This window comes from Fusarium solani, assembly GCF_023522795.1.
Source record: "Fusarium solani strain SB1 chromosome Unknown bctg00000008, whole genome shotgun sequence".
Lineage (NCBI taxonomy): Eukaryota > Fungi > Ascomycota > Sordariomycetes > Hypocreales > Nectriaceae > Fusarium > Fusarium solani.
Genome location: NW_027072148.1, coordinates 854,348 through 870,245, shown reverse-complemented (window position 1 = coordinate 870,245; position 15,898 = coordinate 854,348). Strand labels below are relative to the sequence as shown.

Here is a 15,898-nt window from a genome sequence, read left to right as displayed (position 1 = left end):
GAAACGGGAGGTGGGCACAACAAACCCGACGTCCATGGACCCCATGTCGCAGCTAGTCCTGGGGGTGGCTTCTCTTGGCGATGAAGTCAGGCCCATTCTTGGGGGCATTCGCCGCGTCGCAGCCAAGATTGCATTGGTTCCAAGGGTCAACCTACAGGGGTGCTAAAGTGGTCGTGTGTCGGTCGACGAGCGTGATACCGCACCAAGCCCAGCATAGTCTGGCGATCTCGACCAATGGCTCGGGGCAATAGGAGGTCGAGAATACCCGTGCCACGGAGCTGAGGCACGCGATAGACGCAGGTACCAAGCACCTCTGGGCTGGCGAATGGAGATGGGCGAGCCGACCTGCCGAGATCTCCAGGTCCAAGACTAGTACTCTGGGGGCAGGGATCTCGGAGGTTGAGCTGCGACATTCTGTAGTATTGCAGGGGCGAGACTACTCGCAGACGGCGCCAAATGGCCTGGGCTTCCACCAGTTCTCCTGTCAATCACGGCGGTTGCGCGGCTCTCCAGATTGGAATCTGCGGGATCTTCAGAGTTTGTTGCGAGATGCATCTGACATGATGATGTCGAGTTAGATATTGATTAGATTCCCTCCGTGTCTCTTGTGGTCGCGCAGACTCCGCCACGTGCGCATGTGGCCCGTTTGCAGAAGGAGAATTGCGAAGCCCCCTAGCACAGCAGTCCAGGCGGTCCAGGCCAGTACAAAGGAGACGGTCCATATGTTCTTCTCGGTTAGATCGGTTTCTGTCTTCTCCATCAAGTCTAGCAGGGCCCTGGAGTGGGCTGAGCACCTCCTCTGCTATGACGCTGTCAGGCTGTTTCTGGTTTATTGTTAGACGGCGGGACTGCGGGTGGCTGGAGACAGTCTTTGACACCTGAGTCCAGCCAAGGGTCCAAGGGATGGATGGGAACAAGGGAGCCCAATGCCGGGTGGCAAAGCATGAAACCTCCCTAGGTTCGGAGAAAGTGATGAACATGATCTTCAGGGCCCGGCTGTTCATCCTCTTCTGTCCGTTTCTTGTTGCGTTTGTTCCGCAAGAGTTTCAACTCTCCCCTTCCCAGACTTCGGCAGCTGGCAAAATCCCCAGGGGCTGGCATAAATGACAAGCAGATGCCTGAAACGGGTTTCATATCGGGCGCGAGCCAATCATGAGTCGCCAGCCTCTCACTGCCAGCACTTCCCTGTCCATCAGTGGGCGTGGCGTTGGTGGCGCCTCGACTTCAGTCTGGAGAAGGGAGACCCATGTCGGTGCGTCTAAGTAAAGCCCAACACGAATATCTCTCATCCTTCAAAGCTTGGCTAGAGGAAGATCCCCGGTAGCGAAAATTACGGGTGCGCTATTATTGTGGATAGGATTAAATCTTTCCAGCTGCCTTCTCTTCGCGTCCACCAGATTATTGCACCGCATCTCGATCAAGGGTCTGGATCGGTATGTATTGAGTGCTCGGGCTGCCCGATAGACATGCCGATGAGATATTAATATATATCCTACATTGCAATTACATGTGCAGATACGTATTGAATTTCCTCGATCCCGCCGCAGAAATGCTCATTCACCGTCAAGTCTTGGCTCTCCGAGTCGTACCAGCGGAATAAGGACCACGTTTCTCAGTCGCACTGAACTTCACCTTTCGTATTCGTGCCACGACTGAGAGACTTGACAGCCTAGGGCCTTGGCAGAGGTCCTGTATCAAACTTGCTTTTAATGCGACTGCTGCTTGCTGATAGCATTGGTGATTTGTCGGTCAGCCAGCGCAGAAGCCAAGCCCAAAGTGTTGGCCAGAGTGTTGGGCCGCTTTTAGCTTGTCCTACACTAAGTTGCTGCACAATGTCAGGGACTGGTGTACGACAGCAAATTACAGACTGAATTCTAGGTTGGTTGGTCCAGCGATAAATGAGAAGGATTGCTGACGCACAAATGTTGGATAGAGTTGTGATAGATGCTGGCGCTCGTGTTGGAGGAGGCGCCGTCTTAACCGTTACCGTGCTTTAGTGTTGGCAACGCATGGGTTCCCTGAGATACTACCTCGTCGGCTCATCTCTTCCGATTCGATATCATATCGTCCACTCTAAAGAGGGTCTTTGCTGTGCAGTTGTCTGGATCGGAGTTGACCGAGCTTGCGTCGAGCAAAGATGTAGGGTAAGTCACTTGGACGAAACTTGAGAGCAGTTTCAACGAGCATTTCAGTGATGACTTCTCTCAAGCATCAATCTGAGGTCAATGTCTATTTAGAATTTCGGCAAAAGAGAGTGAAATACCAAGGCCTCCTTTGAAAGGGTACTGTCACCTATCTGGCCCCTGAACACTTCAACAGAGGATTAAGTTTGTTGTGTTTCTGAAGTAGAAGTCAATGAGATCGGCTCACTATTTTCAAGGTAAGACATATAAAGACATACACTCCAGATATGGCAATCATAAACGGCCTCTTGCTCATAAAACAAGCATACCAGGCAATACTCATCTCAATGATTGCTTGGGGAGATCATGTGATGCCCGAGCCACGAATCCAACACAGCCACAGACGCCCCACATCCGGAAGCGGCCCCTGGGCCGGGGTCTCTCCCACCTCACCAGCACTATCGTTGCGACAACACGTTGACCTTTATCATGATTGATCATTTGCGATAACCTACGAACTTTGTCAAGATGGACGACCTCTCAGGCCTCGATTGGTCCTCCAAGCCGGCCGGCGGCCAGCCCAAGCCGCCTGTCATGAACTCGGCCTTTGCAACGATGCGACCTACACCATCACCTTTGGGCTCGGGAACCAATACGCCTCTGTCCACACAGGGGTCTGGATCTGTTGCCCCTAAACCAGCGCCCCCGAAGCCATCGCAGGATAGCTTTAGCAATCTGATGCACTTTGGACCGGCCAAAACGAAACAGAACCTGAGTCTGGCGGAGCGACAGGCGCAACTCGAGGCTGAGAAGCGCCAGAAGGAAGCGGAGCGGAGGAAGCAGCAGGAGGCCCAGTTTGGCAATGGCCAGTTCTGGGATGCTCTTGGGAGCCGAGGCGCGTCGACGAGCCCTGCGCTGCAGCCGCCGGCAGCAGCCCCCAAGCCGAAGAGCGACGATGACGATCTCTTTGCTGCCTTTAACAAGGATACCAAGGTCGATAACTCGAGCTACTACCCCCCTCCTCCCGAATCGCAGCGATCGACGCCCGCGAATGCTGCGCCGATGAACTTGAGCGACCCGAGCGCCTGGAAATCTGCGAGTGGAACAACTGGGTCGAATGGAGGCGCTTTTGGTGTCGAGGATGACGATCCCTTTGGCTTGAACCAGATGAAGCCAGTCCCGGTTGCTGCGCCTGTGCCGCAAAATGACGACGATGACTTCTTGGGAGATCTAGCTCGTCCTGTTGAAGAGGTGCGGCGCGAGCAGGAGGCGAAGCGACCTCAGCCAGAACCTGGAAAGCCGATTGAAGACGACGACTCGAGCTCCTCAGAGGAGTCGGCTCCCCAGGCGCGAGAGCAGTTTCCCGAGCGACAGCCCCGAGTCAACAAGGACCCCTTTGACAGAGCGGTTGCGCAGTTGGTGGATTATGGATTCTCTGCCGAGGACTCTCGTCGCGCTCTAGTTGAAAGCGGTTCTGGATACAATGCTCAAGCTGCTGTGAACTGGCTCTTGGATGAGGCGCACCGCAAATCTAAGGAACAAGCACAGGGGAAAACCTCTTCTGGGAGCTCAAGTCGCGCCGGAAGCCAGGCTCCAAGGAGCAATGACCGGTCACCGGCCAGGGGAGATCAAGACTTGGGCAAGGCGGCTGCTTCGATGGGTAACAGCCTGTTCAAGACAGCCAACTCGCTCTGGAAGACTGGCCAAAAGAAGATGCAGCAGGCTGTTGCTGACTTCCAGCATGAAGGCGATCCTAGCCAACCTAAGTGGATGCGGGAAGCTCAACAAGCCAGAGCTCAAGGACCAGGCAAGGTGAGGGCAGACGCTACGGACGAAGCGCTCATGCTTGAGAGTGGTGGTCGTCCGCCACCTCGTCGAACCGCCAGTCGCCCTGCTGAGGCGAGAGCCTCTCCTCAACCAACATCTCGAGGACAGTCACCTGCTCACTCTACGGGCAGCCGCGCCAGCCCTGCTCCTCGATGGCAGCAGCAAGCTCAGCCTCCTGCGGCAGGGTTGGACTCCAGGTCTCGACTTAACCGCCTGGCAGCTGATGATGATAGCTTCTCAACCTATAGCAGCCCTAATAGGAGAAAGAAGGCTGCTTCACCGGCACCAGCACCAGCACCAGCTCCCAAGCCTGCCGAGCCGGAACCCGATTTGCTCTTCAACTCCCAGGAAGTCAAGTCCTCTCTTCCTTCGAGACCAGCTCAGCCATCCCCACGACCAACCCCAACCCCGCAAGCCAAGCGACCATCGCCTCCGGCTCCAAGACCTTCGCCCCGACCTGCTCGAGAGATTCCTTCTATCAGCCCCGTTTCTCTGCAGACTTCGACACAGCACCGACTCCAAGGAACAGCTCACTTCAAGCGCGGTGACTACGCAGCTGCTCACTCATCATACTCTTCCTCACTGTCGGCCGTCCCCCCGACTCACCCACTTGCTATCCTTCTCCTTACCAACCGTGCCCTGACAGCTCTCAAAACCGGAGAGCCTAAGCAAGCTGTTGATGATGCTGATAGTGCGCTGAAGCTCATTGGACCTAGTCTTGGCCAAGGAGAGACGGTCGCTGTGAAGAATGAGAGTGGTGTAGATGAGAACCGAGATATGAAGGATCTTTATGGTAAGGCCTTGAGCAGGAAGGCTGAGGCCCTTGAACAGATGGAGAAGTGGAGGGATGCCGGTGCAGTCTGGCAGACTTGTGTCGAGGGTGGTGTTGGCGGTACCAATGCTATCAAAGGTCGCCAGCGATGCCAGAATGCTCTTGCGCCCAAGCCCAAGCCAACACCTAAGCCTGCAGCAGCCAAGCCTCGACCTCGGCCGTCAGCGACTGCTAGCCTTGGGCCCCAGAAGAGCTCTGAGGCTGTCACTCGTCTGCGTGAAGCAAATGAAGCTGCGGCTCGAGAGGATGACGAGAAGTTTGTCCTCTCGGAGAAGGTGGATGCTAAGATCTCTACCTGGCGGGACGGAAAGCGAGATAACCTACGGGCCCTGATTGCTAGCCTCGACACTGTCCTGTGGGAGGGTAGCGGGTGGAAGAAGGTGGGCTTGCATGAGTTGGTCATGGCCAACAAGGTCAAGATCAATTATATGAAGGCAATTGCAAAGACACACCCCGACAAGGTAAGTTCGTTTACTCTATCCTGGGAACGTTATTCTGACGTATACAGCTTCCCCAAGACGCAAGCACCGAGGTGAGGTTGATTGCCGGTCTAGTGTTTAGTACACTGAACGAGAGCTGGGACAAGTTCAAGGCGGACAATGGGCTGTGAGCGATTATGCATGAGACGAGCGTGAAGTAGCGGTGTTTGTAGAGCGTTGATCACGATAGAAGCATGCCTTGGGAGGGACGAGTATATGAATGTTGATTTAAGCGGCCATGCCGCTTCCGAACACCATGCTATGTATATGTAGTTATGCCATTGCCCACGTAGAATTTGCGCCAATACTCCTGTTGATACCCCTCTTATAGTCCCAGCATCCTCCGCACTCCTTCGCGGACCTTGTTTTCGTAGTCGCCGCGGCGCTCACGCCACATCTTGGCGGCTTCGACATTGGCGGGACTCTCATCGTTGGGTTCGGCCAACATGCTCATGACGGAGATGAGGATCTTCTCGACGGACTGGATGGGGGACCAGCGCTCGGAGGCGTGCTCGTAGTGGTTGGGGTCGTCACCGGGAGGGTGGAGGATGGAAATGCAGACCAGACCGCTGGGATACACTAAACAAATGTCAGAACCAAGACCAACTTGCGACTACCCTTGACTTGTGCTCACCATTCGGGTGCCACACATCGGCGAGGAACTTCATAGATGGCGGGGCAAGCGGGTAGTCCTTGGGGAACTTGAGCTCTGCGGGAAAGACGCCGCCCTCGAACGGTGTGCCCTCGGGACCCTGGATCAGACACTCCCAGTGAAGGAGGTCATCCTCGGAGATGGGGCCGGCGGTGATGCCTTCGGGAGGGTTGTTGGTGAGCGCGCGATACTCTTGGAGAAGGCGGCGGTGGGCGGTGGACGTCATGATGCGGGGGTTACTTCCAGCGGAAGAGATCGGGGTTTGCTGATGAAAGTGGGAGGATGATAGCGACCAAAAATCAGAGCGCGAGTTGTATAGTTATACTCGGACAATCTTGGGGTATGGACAAGAAGAGGATCGGACAACTTTAAGTTGAAGATGCGGCGTCGGAGGAGGTGGAGGGGGCACCACGGCTAGTGGGGCACCCGGCATCCGGAGGGTCCACCAGATAAGCCCCACTCCTTCACCAGCACATATCCGGCAAGTTGACACGAAGCATAAAAAAGAGGTGATTCTACATGAAGCCATTGAGTGAAAGGGAAAAGCGTCGAGACACAAAAAAGGCCAAAAGAATGCAAAAGAATAACTCCGATACGGGGAATTGAACCCCGGTCCCCGCGGCACGTTTCCGAGATGAAAACGCGGTATGATAACCACTACACTATATCGGACTTAGTTGAATGAAAGGCTTCATAGTTGGGTACAAGTCCAGCGGTGTTTCTGGCGTCGGGGGAGGTTGGCTAGTATCTTCGGCGTCTGGGAGAGTACCGGACGGCTCATTTCATGAGTTCTGCATTATGTGTGCTGGGGGTTATGCTCAAGGAGAGTATGACATAGGAATTGTCCCGTGGACATGCGACGAGGATGGTGTGAATAGAAGACCAGTTGTGTAACACGATAGCCCTTCGATGTCGGCAGTTGTCGGCCACTGCCAAGCGGTTTTTGTTAGTTTATTGCTGTCCCCATTTGAGGTAAAGAAAAAAATGCTTCCGGAGTGTATGTGGGGGACAAGGGGATGCCTTACAACCTAGAATTAACTAGAATATACGCAACTTGGAGTGCTGCGGCTGCCCGCCGGGATCTGGTAGGCGTTGGTTACACTCTGGGTTTGCGACACAAACAACGACCCTGTCAAGCGCAAACCGCTTTCCCCGGCAGAGAAATTTGCAGCGAATTAAAAAGACCTTTGATTCAGTTTCTCTGGTGACCGTGGAACATTCCTGAACCCAGCTGTCTGAGGCAGTGGGGAGGATGGGACATTGAAAGCCATCGTGGCGTGGCGTGGCCCTGTTCCCAAGTATCGCAGCAAAGTCAGAGGAATTTATGAGATTAGAGGGTCCTAGGGTTCTCAGTTGCCAAGCAGTTCTTGCCCTCATGTTTTATTGGGACAGTCTGAACTGGCTGTCTCATGCCTCATCCTTCCGCAACAAAACAAATTAAATTCGTATCTCTATCTTCTCGAATTCGTTCTTATTTTTATCTCATAGAGCTTGATCTATGCTCCAGAAGTAGTTGCTATTCTCATTTTGCCATAAATATGTTCAAACCTGTCATCCCTCACGCAAGAGTACTCAATCGCACGGAGTGTTTGCCGATGGTCTAGGTTAGGATCACTGGGGTTGACTACCACGATGCCGTCTCTCAACCGACTTGGCTCAGTCTACGGATTTAGCTCAGTGAGACGTATTTATTTTATGGTAGTTCCAGAGCTGAGTTATACATAAAATCTTGGGACATTGACTGGAATTTGTAACGGTGTCTCTTCAAAGCTCCCCATCGTCGTTGTTCCAGCACCCTTGGTTTTATGTAGAGCCAACTTCATCTGTCCCCGAGACATCTCAAGTAACTTGTTAATCTCAATTCCTGTTCACCTGGGTCTAGGAAACTGAAAGAAACCGAGGTTAACTATCCAGCTGCAACAGCCGACATTGGCCGCAGCTTGGGCTCTGGACAAAGTCGTGACGTAAACAAGCGGCTGAGCCCGCTCATTGCCCCTGATCAAACCCGGGCCACAAATCTCGATCGGAAGCTTTTCTTGATGGCGTTTTCCAAACTTTGCCATGGCGGGAAACGAAGCGTTACAGGGCAATTGGTTGATTGTCTGACGTGGGGAACGCCTTCTCCCCCGCAATGTCCGCATCGTAGCGTCATTGACGTCACTAGCCGGAGCTTTGTCCCTGAGCTTGTGAGACGGAGGTGTTTTTTTTATTTGTCGTCATGGTGAAGTACGTCATGCCAATTGGGAATGAGCAAACATTCAAAATGTAGCAGGTGCCGGCTTTCCTCATCTTGTTTGTTTCTCATCATCTTCAACTCCTTCTTTCTCTTTCAATTGATCTCTTCTCTATCCAACCACCCCTAATCTAACTTGACCTCCTGCACTCCTCTTCTTAACCCGAAATCATGATTCCCGCTCGCCCCCTCATTCGATCCAGCCTCCCTCGAGCGGCACGCTCTGTCCGCGCCCCTCGCCGGCAACAGATTCGCTTTCAATCGACTTCCACAAGCAGTGCCACCTCAAGCAACACACATCTGGCAGCTGGCATAGCTGGAGGTGTTGTCGGCTCTGCCATTTTCTACGGGGTCTATTCCTTCACTCCAGCTGGACGAACTGCCTCAAAACTCAACAAGGCCGCAAAGGAGGCTGAGAAGAAGTACGAAATCGCTGCCAAGAAGCTTCAGGAGAAGACACCCACTGCTGAACAGGCTGTCAACCACATCAAGGAGTTTGCCTACTCATACGTCGGATGGATCCCTGGTGGTCGCGCATACGTCGACGCTGCTTTCAGCGACTGGGACAAGGTCCGCGAGAACAACAAGGATGAGGCTGACAAGCTCGTCAACGACGCCTACAAGCAGTTCCAGGATCTTTCCAAGTCTGGTCTGAGTCTTGAGACCGCGTACAAGGCCTACGATGTCCTCGCCGACCTCTCCAAGAAGGTCGCAAACCTCGCCGGCGACGCCATCAGCGACATCATCGACAACCACCCCCAAGTCAAGGAGAAGCTGGGCGGAAACGTCGACCAGCTGAAGGAACTTGGTGAGCGGTACGGGCCTGAGGCGAAGAAGCAGGTGGACGAGACCTGGAAGCAGGTCAAGGACATCTTTGCTGGAGGTTTCAGCGCCAGCAGCATAGACAAGGCGCGCAAGCTCATCGAGGAAAAGGTTGAGCAGGTCAAGAAGCTGGGTGACGAGGCGTGGAAGAAGGGTCTCGAGGAGGCCAAGCCCTACCTTGACAAGAACCCCAAGGTCAAGGAGCTCCTCGAGAAGAATGCCGACGCCCTCAAGCAAGGCAATGCCAAGGAGATCTTTGACAAGGCCAAGTCGGCCGTTGATTCTGGCGATCTTGGCGGCCTCGAGAAGTACGTCAAGGACGCGACTGAAAAGGTCAAGTCCAAGGGCTCCGAATTGACAGGTGGCTGGGTAGATCTGGACAAGTACATCAAGCAGATCCCACAGGGCGAGGATGTCCTGAACAAGCTGCAGCAGCTGGGTGAGGTGGCAGAAAAGCACAAGGAGGAGGGAGAGAAGCTCTTCCAGGAGACTGTTGAGGAGTTGAGACATGTGCTCGAGAAGAAGTCTGAGAAGGCTCAGGAGATTGCGGACAAGGCCAAGAAGGAGGCCAAGTAGAGGTGCAATCTTGTATTCTAGTCTTCCTATCGTGATATCCTCTTAATGGCTAATTCAATGCTGCATCTGTAACTCAAAACATCTCTATTAATGCGACAAGGGCAGTCCAGCCTTTTGAGCGTGAGTGGAAGTGATTCAATGAATAACAAGACATTCTCTGGCAAGGCAGTGAATGACGGCCCCTACGACGACGGTGATGCCGGGAGAGGCGGGAGTCGTATTGACGAGATAGTTTACATCAGGTCCATATGGGCATTGGGGAAATACAGCAATTCTATAGGAACTAAAAGAGAAGCTTCAGCTGTCCACTCTAGGTGTTTCTACGGTGAAGTGGAAATTGGCCAGGAGACTAGTTGTTGACAGCTTTCGATAGCCTGGTGGTTTGTCCCACTTGGCTGCCATTCCCCTTTAGCTGAGAACGATAGGATCGCTATAGGCATGGCAAAACACGAGTTAGTACACTTTGGAAACTGGAAATATTGGAGTGGAAAGTTGTATAGGTGTCATGGACGAATACCTGGGCTCGGGGCTGTACTGAGCCTCCACTTGCGCCGTGTGGCTTGGCTGAACTGGCAAAGGACATTTAGAATAGGTAGTTAGGAGCCCTTTGTATTATACGAGACTCTCTCGTCTCGAATTGTTGGCTGCTTTGCTCCACCACAACTGCTCTTGAAGCACCTAGTCGTTACTTGTTGTGCTCTCTACTCCCGTACCTAACAATAATCGCCCATAAGTCCTTCAATCAGCTAATTCACAACTCCCAAGGCGACTCTCACTCCCAAGGCGACTCTATCAAGGGCTGTACTTCAGACCCCCACGGCCGATCCGTCGACCATTGAGGAAATAGTACTGCAAGTTGGCAACAACAGAAGCAACTAAGCCAACAGACACAACCGCCACAATTACAGTCCAACCAGTTTCATACAGGGGTGCGTCCTTTTGCTGGAACAGCTGGCTTCCGATGATTCCGGATGCGTTGGCCGACATGATGAGGATGGCCATGGTGATGGATCGCTCGCCTGCGGTTCCAGCGTTGAGGGCCATCCATGAGCCGTTGAGAGGGTCTGAAGATGATGGTTAGTATCGATTCTGAGAGGTTGGTTCTCGGCCTTGGACTTACGCCATTGCCAGCCGAAGCTGAGGGTGCAAGTCAGGAGAGCGAATCTCTTGTGTCCATCAGTTGACTTGATGAGAAGACGATCTCCGATCTGCCTCAAGTTAGCTAGGCCCACTCCCTCGAGGATATTGACGTACCGCAAAGGCCCAGAAAATGAAAATGCCAAGCGTCACTAGGGGACCACGCATCCGAAGCTTGTCACTATCACCAGTTAGCTCTCATCTCTACAAACGTAGTCATCAACGTACCCTAGATAACCCCAAAGCAGATTGCTAATGATGAGGATCCAACCACCAATGGAGACCAGAGCGTTGGACTTGAGTCTCTCGTATCCAAAAGACCTGACAAGAGTAGGCGAGTAAGAACCCATAGTGGTAGCCGGCGCAAGACCCGCGATGGTAAGAATGATGTGAGGAATAAGTTTCCAGTTGGTCAACTTCGCAAATTAGACATCCAAAATTCAACAGGATATGGAGTGTACGTACCACATTCTTAAACTCTTGCTTCGTGATCTGGGGCTTGACGTGGATCTTGGACGGATCGTCAAGGAGGATCCGCTTGGTCAGGATGCGAGCCTCATCTTCGGTGAAGAGACGGACTTTGAGGAGGGAAACGGGGTTGTAGGTACTGTCTGGGAAAAGAGATAGGAAGACGAGTCCAGTAAGGATGGTAAAGATTCCCTCGAGCTGTTTTTGTCAGTTGATGCTACCCATGATGGATGAGTCAAGACTCACAATGAAAAGCCATTGCCAACCTGCGAGCCCAGCGATGCCTCGCATGTGCAGACTATATTCCCATCAGCAAGCCGCTTGCGGAGATGCCGCATTCTCTACTTACATGCCGTAGGCAATAAGGCCAGATGAAGCTGAAGCAATCATGTTTCCGAGAAAGTACCAAGAGAATCTCTTGCTAGTCTCATCTTTCTTGTACCATCGGGTAATGGTGTACAGACCGGCAGGGATAAAACCGGCCTCGCAGAGACTGCCCATTAAAAGTGAGCTACTGTATCATAAGGACCAAAGGGAAATCACTTACCCAAGGAGAAGCCGGGTCGAGAGAAACGCGGCGAGTCCCTTCTGAAAAGCCTGAAATGTGGCGACGAGGCCCCTGGGGAAGAGTCAAGATAGTGTCAAGCGTCTTCATAAAGGCTGCTCACCATGCCAAAATCTGGGAGCCGATCCACTTGGATGGTCCAAGACGGTAAAGAATAATGTTGCTGGGAATCTGAAAATGTCAGAAGACAAGGTCGCAGTATGGGATTGAAGAGAACTGACTTCTAGAAGAACGATTCCCAGGGATAAGAGTTGCTGGCCCACGTTGAACTGGTTCTGTGTAATGCCCACATCCTCAAAGAAGAAGTCTGTAAGTGCATTTCCACTATGGTCAAGTTAGCAGGTTGCCTGATAAACCAATGGTAGATTCAACGTACATGTTTCCTCGGTCTAGCTGAAGGGCAAAGAATCCCAGGATCAGAAGCGGCATGACTGTTCGGTCGATCCTAGCAGGTAGCATATATTAGCAAAGGAGAAATGATCGATTGACAAGCGTCTTACTTTCGGACCAGTCTCTTCTCCTCTTCCTCGGTCCAGTCAACCTCGATGGCGTCGACATCACTGTTGCTGCCACTGTTCTGGCTGCTGACAACAGCCTCATCAATATGTTTCTCCATCTGTGGCAACGAAATGATATCTCTGGCTCTGTGCAAGTTGAAAGGAGATATCCTGAATGATGAACATGATCTTCGAGGGACATCTCCCTCTTCTTATCCCCAAGGATCATCGCCCACATGGCGACGACCCGCGGAACCCTCGACGAGCTAGTCCCCGTTTGCGAATAGTGTCGTGGGACATGTTTGCAGAGTTCGGGGGTTTGTGGAGTATATGCCATCAAGTCTTGCAGTCACGCAATCGACAATTGCCAGCAGAGCAAACCCCGGCCTTTACATTCCCATCGCGTCCCATTCGTGAACCTCGTTAGGATATATCTCCTAGCGTGATGCTGCACTGTCATGTTAGCGGCTGGACAAATCGTGCGGCAGTCTTGCACAATAGTCTAGACTGCCGTTGGACTCGGGATAGCTTCACCGTATGCCCGGTACTGGACACTCGCTACGCCATCCGAAGCGATTGAGCAAACCCAATCTGGATTTCAGCTTTAGATTCAGAGACGCAGTTGTCTAAAGTTGATCTGTCACCCTGTCTTGACCTGTCTGAACCCGCGCTGATTCCTCAGCCTCGGTACTGTCCCATGTTTCCTAATAACAGGGTTTACATCACGACATTGGCATCACGCTCGTAACTCCTCGGGATTGCGAGCTCGACTCTTGTCATGTTAATCGTGCCGACATCCGAGCTGAAAATGTGATAACCCAGAGTAAAAATCGTGCTCAATTCGGCCTAACCCCACGAAGTGGAAGCCATCGTCAATCAATTGCTCTGCTCATGCCCCCAGTCGCTTTTCTTGCCTCTAAACTCCTCCTTGTATCTACACCAGCATCACGCCTGTAATTGATTTTAAATCTACAGAAGGCCCTTGGCCTTGAGATCATCGTGCGCCTTCTTCTGTCGATCCCACTGCTTCTTCAATCCCTTTAGTTGACTCTTGGGTACATCGCTGCCGTCCTTCATCTTTGTCGGCAATCCTTGCTCGTCCCAGGCACTGTATCTCTCGTCACCCTTGAACAACTCCTCAGGTGGCACCTTGGCCTTTTCCCGAGCCTCCAGCTCAGCCTTTTCCCGGGCAAGACGGGCCTCTTCCTTCTTTCGAGCCTTCTCGGCGGCTTGAGCGGCCTTCTCTTCACGAGCGGCAATCAGCTCAGCGGCAGGGACGAACTTGATCAAAGAAGCCTGGTTGTCGGGCCGATCATCCAGGTAGACACCCAGGTTGGTGAGATCCTCGTCACGGATGCGATCTGTCAGAGCAAGAATCGCCTTCTTGGTCTCGGGAGATTGGCTGGAGACGATTCGGCGGAGCTCATCTCGAAGCTTGGACACGGCGCGAAGGTAGGGCAGTGCCAGTTGCTCAGGGTCTCGCGAGCCACTTGAAGCGATCGACTCAAACTCGGCGGTGGGATCCTGCTCAAGCAGTGCAGAGATAGCCTCGTTCTCCAGGGACAGGTCGGAAACGTCCGACTTGACCTTGGCAAAGGCCTCTGCATAGGGTTGCACGGCCGTCTTGGGCTCGACATCGGCAGCAATGACTGTCGCCCAGCCAAGGCCGTCATATGGAGCTGTCGCGTTGGCGTCAAGACCAAAGATGCCAACAACCTTGGTGATCCATCGAGCAATCGTCTCGAGAGCTGCGAGATCAGCGTCCTTGTTGTCCCTCAAGTGAACGTTGGCTGTGTTGACCAGTTTGAGAATGACAGACATGGCTTTCGGTGTGTCGAAAGAGTTGGTCAGAGCAGCCTCAAACTCCTGCTTCGCTTGCTCAAGCTCGCCTAGGAGACCCTCAGTTGGCTTGGCATCTTCGTTGATAGACAGCGACTTGACGCCACTCGAAATACCAGCCTCGGCAAGAAGAGCCTTGACATTGATAAAGAAGTTCTGCATGTGTTAGCAAGACTCAACTATACTGCACGGTACAAACTTACGCTGATGGTAGACTCCCAGTTGTCAGCCTGCAATCGCATATCGGGCGAGATCTCAACACCATCGTTCCACCGGCCCATCAGGAAGACGATTCGCATGCCTCGGGGAGAGTAATTCGTAGCCAGCGCATCCTGAATAGTTTGGAAGTTCTTCAGGGACTTGGACATCTTGGAGCCAGAGATGGACAAGTGACCCATGTGGAGGAAGTAGTTGACCCAGGTGTGCTCTCCCTTGCCGTGTTCGCAGAAGTAAGCCTCACTTTGGGCCAGCTCATTGTCGTGGTGAGGGAATGCGAGATCAATGCCACCAGAGTGGATATCCATCTGAGCGCCCAGAACATCAGAGGCCATGACTGAGCACTCAATGTGCCATCCAGGGCGACCATTTCCCCAAGGGCTGGGCCAGTAAGGCTCACCGGCCTTGGACTTCTTCCACAGGGCAAAGTCGCCTGGGTTCTTCTTCCCACCGAGGTTCTTGGAGAGCGATCCCTCACCCTCCTCCTGAAGAGACTTGTCGTTTCGGTTATCGGGCCGCAATCGCGCATAGGTGTTACCAGCCTTCTCAAATGCGGAAATGTCAAAGTAGACAGATCCCTCGGCCTCATATGCGAATCCCTTGTCAACAATTCTCTCGACGAACTTGGCGATCTGGGGAACGTATTCGGTGACACGGGTGATGACGTCGGGTCTGAGAACGTTCAACGCATCCATATCCTCCATGAAGAGAGCCTCCATGCTCTGGGTAAGATCGGTGAACATGGTCTGATCGCTGGTGTCGATAGTCTCCTTGTAGAGGGAGTCGAGGTAGGGAAGGAGGATTTCGTCGGCGCCAGGGAAGATCTCGCCTCCATTGATGGCATCGGCAGCGGCTGTCATGTTGCTGAGGTGCATCTTGACCTTGGCCTCATCGTCTCCAGGCTTGCCCTCTCCAGAGATGGTTCCTCCAGCAAGCACTCCTCCATATCCGGCCTCTCTCCGCTGGGCATAGTTGGTCGCATCGAGGTCCTCTCCATCGCTGAGGAGCAGAGGCAGGCTGCTCTTGGCGTATGCGCGGAAGGCGGCGAGGGCAAGCTCCCGGAGTTCGTCCTTAGAGTAGGTCTTGTTCTTCTCGAGTTCAAGCAAACGTTGTCGTCGAGCCTTTATGATGATCTAACTGCGGTTTAGACAAAGTCGCAGACCCCTTAGCAGTTCCTCATCCATACCTTGTCGTCAATGTCGGTAATGTTCATGACAAAGTTGACCTCGAAGCCAAAGTAGTGCTGCAGAATACGACGGATAATGTCGGTCGACACATAGTTGCGCGCGTGACCCAGATGGCTCTTGTCGTACACGGTCGGACCGCAAGCGTACCAGGCAACCTTGCCCTTCTCAATGGGGACAAAGGGAACTGGAGCGCCCGGGTTGAGCGAGTTGTAGAGCTTCAGCGACTCCATGGTGGTGGTGCTGAAGCTTGGGCGGGACGAGTATGATCGATGGAGGGGTCGAAATCGGGACAATGGAGGGGAGATTCTTGTCAGGGAACGAAGGCGAAATATATTCATCCAGACGCTAAAAGAAGAAGAAGCGAAAGGAAGTAGAGGAGTCGGAAGGGAAAGGGGGTATCGTGAGAGAAGAGAAGAGGATGGGAGGACAAGTATCAAATATTGAA

General features: G+C 53.0%; 6 protein-coding genes across 6 annotated transcripts; 2 read left to right on the top strand and 4 right to left on the bottom strand.

Annotated features, from left to right (window-relative positions):
- Positions 1 to 52: 52 nt before the first annotated feature.
- Positions 53 to 413, bottom strand: MRS44_012317 (uncharacterized protein; the record flags this gene model as incomplete). The annotated part of the gene is made up of 2 exons (XM_065618760.1): positions 53 to 151; positions 204 to 413. The coding sequence occupies 2 exons, from the start codon at positions 411 to 413 to the stop codon at positions 53 to 55; spliced, it is 309 nt and encodes a 102-aa protein (XP_065474832.1).
- Positions 414 to 2,651: 2,238 nt separating this feature from the next.
- MRS44_012316 (uncharacterized protein) lies at positions 2,652 to 5,392 on the top strand (the record flags this gene model as incomplete). The annotated part of the gene is made up of 2 exons (XM_046270926.2): positions 2,652 to 5,243; positions 5,291 to 5,392. The coding sequence occupies 2 exons, from the start codon at positions 2,652 to 2,654 to the stop codon at positions 5,390 to 5,392; spliced, it is 2,694 nt and encodes an 897-aa protein (XP_046133233.1).
- A 194-nt stretch (positions 5,393 to 5,586) lies between these two features.
- MRS44_012315 (uncharacterized protein) lies at positions 5,587 to 6,139 on the bottom strand (the record flags this gene model as incomplete). Its single annotated transcript, XM_046269523.2, has 2 exons — positions 5,587 to 5,840; positions 5,896 to 6,139. 2 exons carry the CDS (start codon positions 6,137 to 6,139, stop codon positions 5,587 to 5,589), a joined length of 498 nt encoding a protein of 165 aa, XP_046133234.1.
- A 2,178-nt stretch (positions 6,140 to 8,317) lies between these two features.
- MRS44_012314 (uncharacterized protein) lies at positions 8,318 to 9,544 on the top strand (the record flags this gene model as incomplete). Its single annotated transcript, XM_046276174.2, has 1 exon — positions 8,318 to 9,544. One exon carries the CDS (start codon positions 8,318 to 8,320, stop codon positions 9,542 to 9,544), a length of 1,227 nt encoding a protein of 408 aa, XP_046133235.1.
- Positions 9,545 to 10,336: 792 nt separating this feature from the next.
- On the bottom strand, positions 10,337 to 12,330 carry MRS44_012313 (uncharacterized protein; the record flags this gene model as incomplete). The annotated part of the gene is made up of 12 exons (XM_065618759.1): positions 10,337 to 10,608; positions 10,665 to 10,752; positions 10,799 to 10,862; positions 10,910 to 11,097; positions 11,147 to 11,347; positions 11,396 to 11,447; positions 11,499 to 11,642; positions 11,697 to 11,768; positions 11,818 to 11,885; positions 11,936 to 12,038; positions 12,091 to 12,159; positions 12,215 to 12,330. The coding sequence occupies 12 exons, from the start codon at positions 12,328 to 12,330 to the stop codon at positions 10,337 to 10,339; spliced, it is 1,437 nt and encodes a 478-aa protein (XP_065474831.1).
- An 850-nt stretch (positions 12,331 to 13,180) lies between these two features.
- MRS44_012312 (uncharacterized protein) lies at positions 13,181 to 15,683 on the bottom strand (the record flags this gene model as incomplete). The annotated part of the gene is made up of 3 exons (XM_046276175.2): positions 13,181 to 14,206; positions 14,254 to 15,399; positions 15,453 to 15,683. The coding sequence occupies 3 exons, from the start codon at positions 15,681 to 15,683 to the stop codon at positions 13,181 to 13,183; spliced, it is 2,403 nt and encodes an 800-aa protein (XP_046133237.2).
- Positions 15,684 to 15,898: the final 215 nt, after the last annotated feature.